This window comes from Lineus longissimus, chromosome 4 (assembly GCF_910592395.1).
Source record: "Lineus longissimus chromosome 4, tnLinLong1.2, whole genome shotgun sequence".
Taxonomy (NCBI): Eukaryota; Metazoa; Nemertea; class Pilidiophora; order Heteronemertea; family Lineidae; genus Lineus; species Lineus longissimus.
The window spans coordinates 6,874,278-6,889,063 of NC_088311.1; the positions used below are offsets into that span (position 1 = coordinate 6,874,278).

Below are 14,786 nucleotides of genomic sequence, written 5' to 3' on the forward strand. Positions count from 1 at the left end.
GGGTTCTCAATGAACTTTACCGCTCTCAGAGAGGGGCTGTACTTTCTGTGTAAATCAGAACGTTGTGAATGAATCATTCTGATAAATTACCATGTCCATCATCGCCGGTGATGCAGGGGAGCGCTGCTGAGGATAAACATGCAAACTGTGTGGTCTGGAATTTACGAATGCCCAGAGGAACACTTCACAAACCTCAGCGCCATTGTGCGCTGATAAGAACACTCTCTTCAAATAACCGAGTATGTTGTAAAAAAAGCCCCGGCAAATCCCTGCTCAGTCCTACAGGGTGATTACTTGGGAACTAAACTCTCCACTTTGGCTGCTCAGTATCGAATTCTCTAGTGTTTTTTTCTTGATATTCATGGGAAGATTGTTTATGCGCCATCTTCAGATTCAACATTTTTGTTGGGGGCTGGCAGTGTACCTTTTTGGCCGCTGTGTTGGGCTTATTGGACTTTGAGGAAGGAAATGAAACCAAGGAAATGGGAAGTAGGTCCATTAATTGTACAGTCAGAGTGTATCTCATTGATCGTATAGATCTATAAAAGCCTTTTCCCCCCACTCCTTGTGCCTCGTTAAAAGACATGAGGGGATGAGGGAAGGCGTCTCAAATTCAAGAAAAATAATCTTTGGTACCAATTTGTTGTTTTCGTTTTGTTGCTCAAAGTCCAGTAACCCGCAGTTTTCTAAACCTCTGAGATTGACCTGTGTTGAAAGCCACCCATGTCATACATTGATGTAAAAGTACATCTGAACCAGAGCAATTTAAGTCATGCCCTTTCATTTTACTTCATAAACAGTTTGTGCTCATAAATTTTGAAGATCTAGCCCCATTCTGCTCAGATCGTAGGTATCTGTCATCATTTTCTGGTGTTAATGTCCTGAGGTGGTATAAATTTGGGAAATCAGAATGAGTTGCTTAGGTTAGGGTAGGCCGGGTACTAAGAAAAACCTATTATCGGCCTCTTCTGCTTCTAAACTGCGAGAGTTAATCGTTCTCTTAGCATACTTAGCTTCAGAACCTAACCACAAAAGACATGTTCAATATGTGTATTTCTTGAGTGGACTCCTCTGGCACTTGTTTATGTGCAAAAGAAACAGAATTCCTCCTCGGCTGTTAGGGGATAACCTCACTATCTTGGCCTCCCGGCCATACCAGCATCTCTCAAGAGTTCATCTTATACAAATACCTGTGAATAGCTCCCAAGGTGGGGGGCCCCAGAAATCTTTGTTTGTAATTTCTCTTGTTACCATTTTCTATTGTTTCAACTTTCTTTCCGAGTCATGTTGTTACCGTTCTTGCATAGTTTATTTCGTTTCCACCGGGAGGCAGCAACTGCTGTTCCCATAGAATATGTTTTTAGTCAACCATACCAGAAAAGCAGGCACTTGGTCATGTCATTGCTAACTTCATGGAGGTCTATGTCAAAGTGAGGAACTAGTGTCAACGAGTTCTGCCTGATTTGGCTGGTACTTTCACTGCAGGGAGAGGGTGGTTTGTACCCTACGATAATGTATTTAACTCGCAACTAACTGGCATCCTGCATCGGAAGGAGCTATCAATAGGTCTCGAACCTTTGGCGTCCTGAGTCAATAAGCTGATGCCTTAGCCACCAGGCAATTTGGATCTGTTGGCTCATCCAACACAACAATTAAAACACTGATCTCTAAAAGCTATTTTCAGAGGCTTAATCTCATCTGCTATTTGTAAAATTTTATCTATGTGTCATGTTATTGAGTATTTAGGTATACTCCTCATCAGTTGGGAATCTGGCCAACAAGCCCGGTGGTCCATATTCACCATGTTTACCTTTCTTCTTGCACAGCCTCTCCTGGTCAAGTGGGGGAACAGCTAGTGATTGCTCATTCAGCATACCTGAGTTTTAAATTCTGTTACAAACTGCTGGAAACATCATAGCTGCTGGCATTTTGTTTTCTGTGTAGGCCTATGTCTTGTGTTTGCTCATTGCAGATAAATTCTCTGTACAGCCCAGAGAGCCAAATAAATTTAATGTTATCTGTCTATTGTTTCCTGCAAGAAACATGAATCGGATAGCAACAACAACTAAAATAATATTTGATGAAGTTATTCTGCCTTTAACGTACCGGTACTTTACATTTTCATTGAACTTTAGGTTATAGGTAGTTTTGGTAAAGACTGGCAAACTTCTATTAAGTTTTTGTTCCGACCTTCACTATTATGACTCTAGAATATTAATGTTTGTTGAAAAATTGTATCTTGCAGGTACTTCTTCAATGTCCTGACAGCACTTGTGATAATCGGCCTGTTCAATGGCCTCGTACTCCTGCCAGTACTGCTCTCCATGCTAGGACCCCAAGGAGAGGTAAGAATGCACACTACACTCGACTGTCAACTCTGGCAAGACGCTTTGCCACAACTGTTGAACTAGGCCAACATGGGATTCTGACAATAGAGAGTGCAGATTAAAACCTTAAATGAGACACCCTGATATCCAAAAACATTGGCCAAGTCATTTTACTCTACTTGCCTGAACGGTTGAGGAGAACTACCGTTAACTAAAGAGGTCATAAAAGACTTGCCTTCTAAGGTCTCCATCTGCATCAAGGGCCAAATAGACCTCTGCACACAGGGCAACTTGGGACAAGCAAATGCTTTGCTTTAAGAGATTCTGATATCATGACATCTTCAATTTTCTTCTCCAGGTTGTCCCCATGGATAAGTCCGACAGGATTGCAGCACCGAGCCCTGAGCCCTCACCCCCGCCCCCAGGCCGACCACAGAGGTCAACACGACGGGTGTACCCAAGAATGCCCTCTGATCTATCCTTATCTACGATAACGGAGGAACCAACGCAATATTCATCTCATGAAATAATCGTTCATCCCGAGATTGTTGTTGAGACGACGACGGTACCGGGCTCACAGAGCGGATCGAGTAGTCGGAGTGGCAGTCGAAATGTAAGCATTCATAAACTGAGAACTTATATCTGATATTGTAGCAGCCTTCTTTCATTAAAACATCTTCTTCAAGATTAATTTCTGCAATTTGGTGATTTTTTTGGGGATAAGATTTAACAGCAATTATAATCACAGGTTGTGGTGATTTAAATCACTGGTGTGCGTGAGGACATTTCAAAGTGATGAGGAACCTTATGTTTTTCGTGTAACTGACTGAACGTGACTTTCTTTTTGCAGACGACGCCTTCCTCCTCGAGACAGTCCACGCCACCCATGAGACATGTCACAACAGTCAAGGCAACAGCCAAAGTAAAAGTAGAAGTGCAGACGCCTTTGCCAGGTAAATGACAATTCATCAAAAAACTTACCACATTTGGGCAATAGTAATGAAATCAAAGTTTTTTCAGGCCTACTTTCTGCAGATTGCTTACAAATTGTAAATTGTTATCACGGCATTGAGGCAATGAAGACCGGTAGTGATCATTCAGAAGATGATGATGATGATGATGATGATGATGATGATGATGCTGATGATGATGATGATGATGATGATGATGATGATGATGATGATGATAATGATGAACTTACTTCTTAATTTTAGGTGCAGTGGACCAAGACCACAAGCGCCAACGGCGGAAATGCCGAGAATTGGAAGGAAATAGTTCGAGTAGTGATTCTTCAGACTCTTCTTATGGCAAGTCATGAAATGTACGAAGCTTTCAGGTTTATATAGGTCTAAATTTCAAAGTGAGCTTATTGTCATTGAGTCATTCAAGAGTTATTAGGACATCCTTAGTTGCCACAAATAAAAACAAACAAGCAAATGAAGAAAGAAACTCCTGAAGTCGTATATACTGTGAATCTTATACCATGTGCAGGTCAACAAAGGAGACCCTTTTTTGATAATTTAATTTTTTGTCTTTTTCAGATTAATGAAGACTTTGCGACTTAGATGGTGCTAGCCAGTTTGCAATAAGTGTAATATAATGGACCGAGCATGTTAAATTATGTAAAATATCTACTGTAATATGTTGTAAATTAAGATGAGTATATATGGGAGTATGAATTTTGTTTACTTCTGGACATTTCTGTAAATTTTATCGACTTAGAAATCACAGTTTTGTGCTATTTTATGGGTCAAGTTTTGATTTACCTGCTCTGTCGTAAAGTTATGTAGGGTACTCATTTGAGGACATTGAGTCTGTGACATGATTGACAGAAGTTGGAATAAAATCTTATACAGTTACTTTTGTTTCAAAGTTAGTCAATCGATGCACTGATTTAAACTTCTCAACGGAGTAGGCCTATACTCATCAACATATTAGTTTTCAAGTTAGGGGAGGAAAAATTATAAGAAATTCGCAAAATTTTCCCGTGATTTCTTCAGACTTCCTTTCTGGAAGATGCATTCAGTTTGGGGTTAATGAGATCCTTAGGGAAGTGCAAAAAGTATCTCTCCTCGCATTTAATAGCATTTGTTTGTTTATGGACTCCTTATTTGTATATAATGTCAAGCTAACTTGATCAAACTCGCCAATGCCTAAACTGTACTGTGTCTATGTAATGCATTAGTGAATTCGGTAAAATTGGCTGAATCCAATATTGTTTGTAAATCGGGTATTTGTAAATATTGTAATACTAGTCTAAAATCTTTTTTTGGGAAAATAGGGTCTCCATATTTTCTGTTGTATTCATTTCTGATAAGTTATTGGTTGATTTAAGCTGGTTGATGATTTGTACATTGACTGAATCAAAATAATTGTTATAATTCATTATACTGTAAGCCCCTTTATTATCGCGAGCGTAGTGTTTCTGCAAATTTTGCATGATAAGGGGGGTCAAAACACCAACATTAATGGTGTAAAAACTAATAATCTAAGGATATATATCATTGAAAAACCCATCCATTTGCAGAATCTAATGGTAGTCAAATGTGAAAAGACATTTTCGCTAAAGTTTGGAGCCACGGGAATAAAGAGAATTACAGTAATTCATTTTTACTACACGTGTGGAGGCGCATCATTTACGACTCCCATTCCGACAAGGTGGAATATCACTATAGGTACATTGTCAGTTATTTTGAACAAATGTATCGCTAAATGATCCGGGTGGTAGTTGGAAGGGTGCGCACACTTTTTGATATCCTCTTATATCCTTAGTCAGTAATGGATGCAGTCTATCCAGTTTCCACTTCATGTAATGTCAGTATTTGGTGACAATTACTTGATTTGCAACAAAAATCGAAGAATATTATGAGGGTGGGTCTGCGATGAGGTACGTCATCCAGGCCTTCCTACTTGTACACTACTTTTTGGTCAGTGACATCAAATTTTAGTGATATACACCAATATTGTCTAAAGAAATACTTAATAATCATGCATTGATTTCCAAAGTAACCAAATTGTACACCACTTGTGGCAATTTTTTTCTTAACTTTTACATTGACTGTAGATATCTGAAGATTACGCGGCCGGTAACCAGTATAGTCATTTGAATCACCACACTGATTATACATCATCTGGGCTGTATTTATTTCTTGGTGTTGCTTTCTTTGAATTTATTAGTAATTGTCTGTTAGTTGTTGTATGAAGTGCCAAAATATTTCTATACGATTTTTTGGTTGGTGTTGACTGCTGGTGCGTGAAGGTAATGGCAAATTTGTAAATATTTCTCAGGGTTGTGTGTATTTAATGGTTCCTATCATGTTTTTCAGTTTCATAACTCTTACATAACATTTCTGTCAACTTTCCTTCAAAACAAAAGGGCTTCGACTACATTTGCAAGTAAAAGTTCAAGATCATTGAGATATGTCTGCATCCTGAATTATAACAGTCTGCTCATGATACTCTTTTCAGTGTTGTTTTTCCTTAAAACTTCACTTTTCATGTGCCATTCTTCCAGTATCACGTGTCCCTTTCCATTGGTGACACATAAAAATCAATTCAGAACAACATGCTCTCATTCTTTCTAATGTGAATATGCACGTGATACAACATGAAAGGGAATTTCTTCGGAAACAACAGCAAAAAATAGTGGAATCAATTATTGGAGCACGATGAGAACAAAAACGCTGATGGTTCAGAATGATAATCTTGAAAAACTGATCTTTTAAGACCTTCACGTGCAAAGTTGAAGCCCTGTAAATGTAGAATTTATCCCAATCCTTCATAATAGACATCAGACAATGAAAATGGCTATGCTCTGTGAGAGCAAGGTCATTTCCAGCTGTGTGTGTGTGATCCTAATACATGTAGCAAGAGAGTCGGGATACGTAGGTCTGAGCAGGTCGCAAGTCGTAAAATACCCTCTGTGAGGTTGACATCTGATGATAAGGTACTTTATGCAGTTCATGTATCATGTTATTGTGAAGTTAAACTAACTTCATGACTTGGTTGTTAATATTTTAATGAAATGGCCAGTTTTGTGTACAACCCAGCAGTGATTGGGTTTTTGGGTACTGGATACTGTTCCAGGTTATTTTCCAAAGCCACAGGTTGCTAAGTCTGGAACCAGACTGGGAAGTATGTGATTGCATTTAGATGCATTTACCCTTTTGAATTCCTTCTGCTGAGGTGTTGTAAGAATTTTAAAAAATCAAAAAATGTTTGAATGTTTTTTATTGTAACCTTGAATGTTTTCCTTACTTCTTCACTGACGAATGGAGTTCTCTTCAACTCTTTTTATTTGGTTGAAGATATTGTAAAATGAATATGAAAAACTACCTAATACCAGTACTGGCTTTTAATTTGTGTGGATTTACAACCTCAAAGTGTGAATATTTTTGTCTTCATTGTGTATGATATTATTTCCGAAATACGAGTATTTGTATATTTTGCTTTTGATAATGATTTTTGAAACATGACAATCTCTGGGTTATGACTTTGCAGTTTTAAATGAAATGATGTTGAGGGGAAGTTTGCATTTTTTCAACTCTGGGGCCTTCTGTGAGAAATAAATGGGAATCCTTGACAAGTGTACTTCTATTCCTTTCAATTGTTAGTTTTTCTTACATTCATGAACGGTACTGTCTATTTTCTCTGCTGCCCTCGCTGGCATTGAAAGAAGTGCTAACGCGTTCCTTTCAAAACAATGTTGCGGGCCTAAAGTCTATTCCCCGGGAGTTGATAGAATATGATGCTGACTTCCTTTGTGGAGCAGTTGCCGCCATCAACTCCCGGGGAATAGACTTTAGACGCCTGAGACGGTGCAGATTTGCGTTCCACGAAACAGGGTGGGTGGGTCGGGTTGGAAGGCCCCAGCAAACCATGGCATTCTGTAAATAAAAATCTTGTACAAACTGTTGTAAATTATGCACAAATGTTAAAGTGTCTTTATGGATACGATGTACTGTGATGGTTTGATAAGTTTGGAGGTGAGAAATACATAGATATGTCTTCATCCATTTCTATCATGAATTGGTTGCAAAATAAATTTTTTATAGAAAATAATTCTGATTGTCTGTTGAGTTTGTTCATATGATCTGCAGGCGGAGTAAATAGACTGGTGAGAGTTGAATTGCCCTTAATGGATGACTCTGCCAGAAGGATCATTCCTTTATCAAATGACCCTTTAGAAAGTCAATTTCACTCAAACTCATCTAAATGGTGGTTGGAGACCTCTTGTGAGCATTGAGGCACTCTTGAAGAATGGATGGAAGCCTCTGGGACAGTTCACTTCTTCAGTCTAGTCAATCGAAACCGCCTTGGGTGCAGTGAGGCACTCAAGTTGAATGGATCAAACCCTCCCAGGTGCAGTTCAGCTCTCTAGCCTAGTCCATGGAAGGTCCTGGGTATAGTTAGACACTCTAGTAGAAAGGATGGAACCCTCCCAGGAGCAGTTTAGTCCTCTAGCCCAGTCCATGGAAGGCCTTGGGTGTAGATAGACACTCTAGTAGAATGGATGGAACCCTCCCAGGAACAGTTCAGTTCTCTAGCCTAGTCCATGGAAGGCCTTGGGTGTAGATAGACACTCGTGGATGGAACCCTCCCAGGAGTAGTTCAGCTCTCTAGTCCATGGAAACCCCTTGGGTGCAGCGAGGCACTGATGGAACCCTCCCAGGAGCAGTTCAGTCATAGTCTAGATCATGGAGTCTGTAGACAAGGCGCAAATGGCAGGCAACCTATTCCCCGCCTTGTATTATGGTCATCTGTAATTGCTATTGAAAGACACTGTCCGACAAAAAAAGGAAAGAGATGATCTACATTGTATCTTTAACACAACACTTTATTTTACAACACTTACATTAAACTTGTAATAGAAACACTTACAGAAATTTACAAAACAAATAAATAAGAACTGGGTGCCAAAATCATTATTCACATCAGAATACGACACTTCAGAAGTTGGCCTGGAGGTCGAAATTCAAAAGTTTCAGTTGGTGATCGCACAACATGATAAGCAGAGAGATACTTGATGCGATATAGGGTTACATTTAAAGCATATTTATCCGTATCCCCCCCTCCCCCCCCATTGAAATATTCCACAAAACTGTGTTTTCCTGGGCTGTGAAAATGTATGAAACTGCTTCATGTTCCTTCAACAAAAGAGGCCTAACCAGACCCAATGACAACTGTTGTAATGTATTAACCATCCTTATCTCATATCATACTCTTTTCCAATTCCAGATCACAATAAAAAGTCCAAAACTCTAACTCTGTACAAAAATAGAAGCAAGTTAATTTATAACACAACTATTACGCTGGACAGATTCTTACGAACACCAAGGGTAACAAACCTTATCTCCAGTGCTATGGCATCAGGAAAATATCAAGTCCATGCAGCCTTCTTCTTCATGATAAATGCCAAACTTAAACTATTTACAACATCAGGCAACTATAGTATCTTTCCTACATTTTTGCTTATCAACCAAAAGTTAGGGACAATGATGACCAAGTCATAGCCAATGTGTTACAGCAAGATGCAAAGTTAATTTAGACTAGTCATTGAGTGTCGGTCCATGCATGGTGACTTCAGCATCTGTCACCTAAAAACTAGGAAAGCACTCCCCTGCTTCAGAATTGAAATCACTTAGCTTTCCCTCAGCCTTTTAGAGCAGGGATAACCAGCTGGAAGAGGGTTTTTTAGGTCCATAGATCAAGTGGTTCGGCTGTGAAATGTTTAAGTTTCTCATATTTAAGCTCTGAGAAGTTGGTCATCATCACTGTCGTCAATATCATCGTCTTCCACTTGGCCATCAATAGCAGAACGTTTCTTGCACAATCCGACAGGGATACCAATTAGGAATACCTGAAAACAAGATCAAATTTTATCAATCTTTTTGTGGGGGAATGAATGGAAAAAACTATACCTGAGGTGGAATTAAGGAACTGACACTGAATTGGAGGTATTGGTTGTCTCACCAAACACCACAAGGGTGATGCTAAAAGTGCAAAATCCGAGGCGGCAGCCAAGGTTTGGGGTGAAATGACAGCCAAATCATCCGACGGATTGGTACCAGGCTTGCCTTCGAAATTACCCTGCGATTAACAAACATCCTATAGGGGAGTGATACTCCTACTCCCGTGTTGTCACAGAAACTGGGAAAAGATCTGGCCTGATGAGCTGCTCAGTCTCGAGCCATAGCAAAGCAGACAAGTCCTCTCTTTCATTTACAACAAAACGATCGAAACATTTTTAACAATATTCAAGGTTTGCGTCTTGATCTTGTGGAATGCATGGACCTAAAAGTGAGCCGAGCGCTTGATTGTTCCACATCCCAACCATGAAAAGCTATGGATAAACCTGACGTACCCCAAGGAATGCCCAGGATCCCCAGTAGTAACATGCTCCGAAGAACCAGACTTTGTAGAAATACGTCGTGAGAATCATCGTCATCCTTGTCATAATGCACTCATCTACAAGACAAAATATTATCAAATTATAGACCACTTGAAAAAAATTCACCTCCCAGTTTAGGATTTATCAACTAAAAAGCCTCAGTCCCTCGTACCCGAGTGTCTCTTCAAGGGCAAGTAAAATATCCCACATGGGGGGAAAAGTGTACCCCACACTGGACTATCAGATCACCGGCAAAGCTCAAATACATGTCAGTGTATTAAAGAAGCTATAAATAATTAATTGCCTGATTGATTGTTTGATTGATTGATTGATTGATTGATTGATTGATTTTGCATCATTTACAAAACAATTCAGTTCCAGAACATCTCACCTGGTGGTGCAAGGGTATCACATGGCTTCAGCTTTCATACAACATTTGTTTCATTTCCATCAACCTCTGTGGAATTTGCCTGAAATAGACAGACATACAGAGGAATATGACAATCCTGGTTTCGGTGGAAAGCCATACCAGAATATACATCACTTTTCTATGAGGCTTTTCTGTTTGATGTGCACTTTATAGACAATATTCAAGTTTTTGATGTGCATGCATACCCAGGCTTTCCTAACACAGACTCTTGTCTAAAATGTTTTCCCTAAGACAACATCGACGACCTTCACAGGCCAGGGTTGATGCAACTGTGCTCTTTCCCCATTTTTCTGTACCCACACAATAGCAAGATCAAACTTTTGGTCATTCTTGACTTGTTATGGACACTCACCAAGCATACTAGGAGTGTGGTCCGAGCCTTTCACAAACTTGTCTAAGATAAATAACTCACCATGTAGTGTTGGCTGCCATAGACAGAATACTGTGGCGCAATCTGGTAAATGATGATATTGATGGCCAGAGTAATGAACATCATGATCATACACATGAAGAGGAGGCCTTGTGGCACGGTGCGTCTCACGCGGATCTTGAACATCTAGAAATTAAAAGGATGAAATGAGCTTGAAAATGAGAAAGGGAATTCTACAGGAAAGAACACTCAATGGAGTTATTGCAGTGAGAAAGAGAGATAGTCGGATGCTTTCATTCTCCCAGGTTGATGACTAGAAATCTGAGCTAATGACTTACCCGGATCCACAGAAACCAGACGCCCATATTCTGGATCCCGGACATTGAACAAAAGAAGAAATACATGATGATTCCGATCATCAGGATGTAATCGAGGGGAAACACTTGCTGTGCAAAGACCAGTGTGATGTCAATGGGATTGGGGAGTGATCTCTTTGGCAGAGCGTATCCAAGCTTGGGTCCAAGAGAGTGCATGGCCTTGTCAATGCTGAAAGTGAAGCGAGATCAACATCAGTTATTCAGGTGTTTGATTGGAAATTTACAGGAAAGGCATAATTGAACTGCACACATCAGGCAACCTCAAATGATATGACTATGCTCAGTGAAAACAATTCATATCAATGAATAACCTAATTGGGAATTTCCATTCTCAAAGAAGTAATCATTGGCTGCTGAAAAACTGTTGCTTTCCAGCGAAAGGGGTGGTGTGTATCTCATGCTCCCCTCTACATGTACATTTGGTACAGGTTTTACTGAGTTCCCATTCTGAACTTTTTTTAAGAAACTTACTTTGTCAACAACAAAGAGACAAATATCAGCGCAGCAATCAAGATGAAGACGATGCCAAACAGAACTTGGAATGGACGGCATAGAATAAAACATTTGTTCAGGCAGCTTTTCTCTGCAGCCACAAGATGGCGCTCTCTCCTTCCCATGACAGCCTCCTCTTCCTCCAGGCGGTCAACTTCACGACGGTCTTGGGCACTCATTCGCCTTCGCCCGCCAAAATACTGTAATGGAAATTGTGTCATGAATCAAACTAACACTTCAGATTAAACAAAAATCTCGGTATATAATACCTATAAATTTGTCTTCTGCAAAAATAAACTCGTCTGGATGTGAATTGATAGTCCAAGATCCTACATACTGCAGTTCTAACATCATCATCATAAACACCAGTGCCAAAATAAGGGGGATGGGGCATGAGGTGTGCGCCCCTTTTTGCGACCACAGTGCAAGTATAACGTCTCTCCAGTGCAGAGAGTAAAAAATCACATGGGATTGAAACCCATTACTTGGAGCATGCATCATTTAAGTATGCATGCACCTTGTACACTGCTATTCTCACCTTGTCTTTGAGTGTCTGTAGCCTACTTTGGTTCTGGGACCTAGAGTCTGTCACTTCTAATCTCTCCGATTTGGCACTGCGGTTGCCAAGTATTAGTCCCAATGGCCAGGCTGACATTCCATAAGCCTAAAGTGAAGTTATAGATCTAAGAAAGTATTTACTGGTAAGTCAAATCATGCTTAAAAGTGATAAACCGCTTGGCCAGTATGTTGATTGTGACAGGGGTCACAATAATAAACACAAACAAAAGAGAATATTTTCTTAAAATAGTCCTGTATGTTACTTCAATACTTACTGTATAGAAAATAAGAGTTAAGAATCCAACTAGTGTCAGGCAGCTGATGGCGAAGGAGACTGCATCCTCTCCATCTAAAATTTGGAGAGAAAAATCATTATCAAGCAACAGAATCGTTCAAGGTAACCAATCTATGGGCTGTGAAGACAGAGTACAGACTGAAAACCAATGCCCGAGATGTGGATAAAACATTTTGGAACGGGTGAAGCTAGTCGGGTTGAGTAGACTTAGTATTGTAGAGATACACCACATCTTTAAATGAATAATTTCCATTGATGATGACAAGTAGGAACTCTCTGGTCTAGAAGAACACTGTAGAAGCTTTGAAATGAACAACAATCATAATCATTTCATAATAAAGGCAGGACAGAATAGGTATAAACTAGAAACTATTATGCGAAACGATTGGAAGCAAAAGTTCTTACTGTTCTCTCCCAGCTCCTTGAAGAGAAAGGCAATCCTGTCCCAATCGGATGTACTGTTTGCATCTGGTATCTTTGTCTTCATTGGCGCAAATGCACTGAAATAGGGTATGTTTGTTTGAACTAGATATGCAACTGGTCCTACATTGCATACACTCTTAATACTTCTACTACTTTGTTTCAAACAAGAAATAGAGAAACGTTTACAAATCCAGTACCAGTTGCAGTAAAGTGCAAGACTGTGATGAACATCTTAAGCTCATTAAAACCACATCCACAATTTGCAACTCAGTCATCTGTTGCTGGCTAAATAGGTCTTGGTTTTGGTCCATTTGATATAAATCCGGAAAAATATAACTCAGGGTTGAACTACCAAGCTGAAATTTAACACAAAAACCTAACTTTCCTGTGTCTTGAAATTAATTCACAGAAAATTCTAACAATTCTGACATTTTATCACGATCCTAATACTCACCCTACAATCAACAGAACAGCAGCAAAGATCACAAAACCAATGGTGAACTTAAATGCCGAACAACAGCGCTGAAAGACAAAATGTACTGTTCAAAGTATCGTTATTTATTTATCAGAGGATCAGTTTTTTACTGCCAATTATACATGTATCAGATCAAAGCAAATGTTTGAAATGAAATCCAGTCAAAGCAAATAACTGAAATGAAATCCGAAGTTGGCGGACTTGCATAGTAAGTTGGAAAAGGGTCTTCTGAAACAAAGTTGATGTTAGTTTAACTACAATATACTCACAGCTTTTTGAGGCTGGTCGTCATCTTTCTCCTCATAATAGAAATACACAAAGGGCAGGATAAAGAACATGAAGACCATCACAAGGATGTAGAGAGCTGCAAGGATACATAAAAATTTGTAGAACTATTGACTTTCTGCAGAGAACCAATCATCAATAATAATCAGATAAGAAAGTTGTTATATTGTTATGAGGGTCTTGATCCTGATTTATACTCACAGTAATATGCATACAGGACGGTGTCCTCCATTGAATCTCTATCCTCTGAGATGTTGGCCCAGGGCTGAAATAGCGAAAGTGACTGAATTTATATGCTCTTCTCATGTTTTCTGAAATATGTTTCAAGTATGCTCAGTTGTTTGAAAAGATACAGGGATAAGGGAAGTGTTCAAAACCCAAATACAGCATGAGGCTGAGACCACAGCTATTCATGCAGCTATCAGAGTTGAGGGGAAATGGACAATCATCTACCATTGGACATTTCTGCATATAAATTCTCACCTTAAATGTTCCATTTCTGTTCTTCATAAAAGAGACTAGGAAAATGTCCACTGGAACCAAAGCTGATGTGAAAAGTGCCACCGCCAAGGCAAAGATTGACACAATAGTGGAGCTGAGTTCACTGTCATACTTGCTTTGGAAGTATCGGATGTAGATGAAGGAAAAGAAAAGAATAAGCTGAAATAAGAAAAAAATGAATTTGTACTACGTTGTGCCGATAGTTTGGTTTGTTTAGGCTTGGCTATTTGCAACAACATTGTACACACCATCCATAATCCACACATATTTCATGACTTGACAATGGATTGGTACTGGATTACTTTCATTTTGGGACATCCAGTACAGTTCATGTACTACATGTATACATGCATGCATGTAGAATGTTGTTGACTTTAGGACTACTTTGGTCACTTTTATCATTTGTTCTTCGAATCAGTCTGATACTTTATTTGATCTTTCTGATATGTAGAACAAGGATATGTCGAAAAAAATCAAGAATTATCACTTACAAGCAGCACAACAGTGAAAGGAATCCATCCTACAGCAAGGACAGAACTTGGCACAGCCATTTTGTATGTTTTTATTTTGGATCACGTGAGGGCGACTTCTTGGATCTGGTACCTCGTTACCAGGATATTGCATGGGAGGCTAAAAGTTTAATCATGCCCTTCTTTGAATGTGTAAAGCAACCAAAGGGTTAGAAACTCATATTGAATTCTATAATTTGTCTTGTGAAACCATTAACCGGGAAAAAAGATAACTTTTATAGCCATAGTTTGGAGAAATATGCATACATAGCAAATGTTGGAAACCAGGTTGGAAGCAGTGACCTTCACCTTGGCGCGAATCTCAAAATTTTGATATTTTTCATTCTCTCATAA

At 39.3% G+C, this 14,786-nt stretch overlaps 2 protein-coding genes across 3 annotated transcripts in view; one reads left to right on the forward strand and one right to left on the reverse strand.

Moving 5' to 3' along the window:
• LOC135486141 (protein patched homolog 1-like) overlaps positions 1–7,388 on the forward strand; it is a 38,991-nt gene extending 31,603 nt beyond the window's left edge. For both annotated transcript variants that reach the window (XM_064768686.1, XM_064768687.1), the window contains exons 25-29: positions 2,246–2,345; positions 2,686–2,940; positions 3,178–3,280; positions 3,542–3,648; positions 3,869–7,388. In XM_064768686.1, coding sequence (XP_064624756.1) covers positions 2,246–2,345; positions 2,686–2,940; positions 3,178–3,280; positions 3,542–3,645 — 562 coding nt within the window. In that variant the 3' untranslated portion in view covers positions 3,646–3,648; positions 3,869–7,388. The remainder of the gene's footprint in view (positions 1–2,245; positions 2,346–2,685; positions 2,941–3,177; positions 3,281–3,541; positions 3,649–3,868) is intronic.
• A 766-nt stretch (positions 7,389–8,154) lies between these two features.
• On the reverse strand, positions 8,155–14,490 carry LOC135485999 (probable lysosomal cobalamin transporter). Its single transcript, XM_064768439.1, has 14 exons — positions 14,415–14,490; positions 13,906–14,082; positions 13,624–13,687; positions 13,407–13,501; positions 13,117–13,184; positions 12,645–12,739; positions 12,220–12,293; positions 11,925–12,050; positions 11,366–11,586; positions 10,856–11,063; positions 10,560–10,703; positions 10,109–10,139; positions 9,691–9,794; positions 8,155–9,186 (listed from the first exon to the last, which is right to left on the reverse strand). Exons 1-14 carry the CDS (start codon positions 14,472–14,474, stop codon positions 9,073–9,075), a joined length of 1,581 nt encoding a protein of 526 aa, XP_064624509.1. The 5' UTR covers positions 14,475–14,490; the 3' UTR covers positions 8,155–9,072.
• Positions 14,491–14,786: the final 296 nt, after the last annotated feature.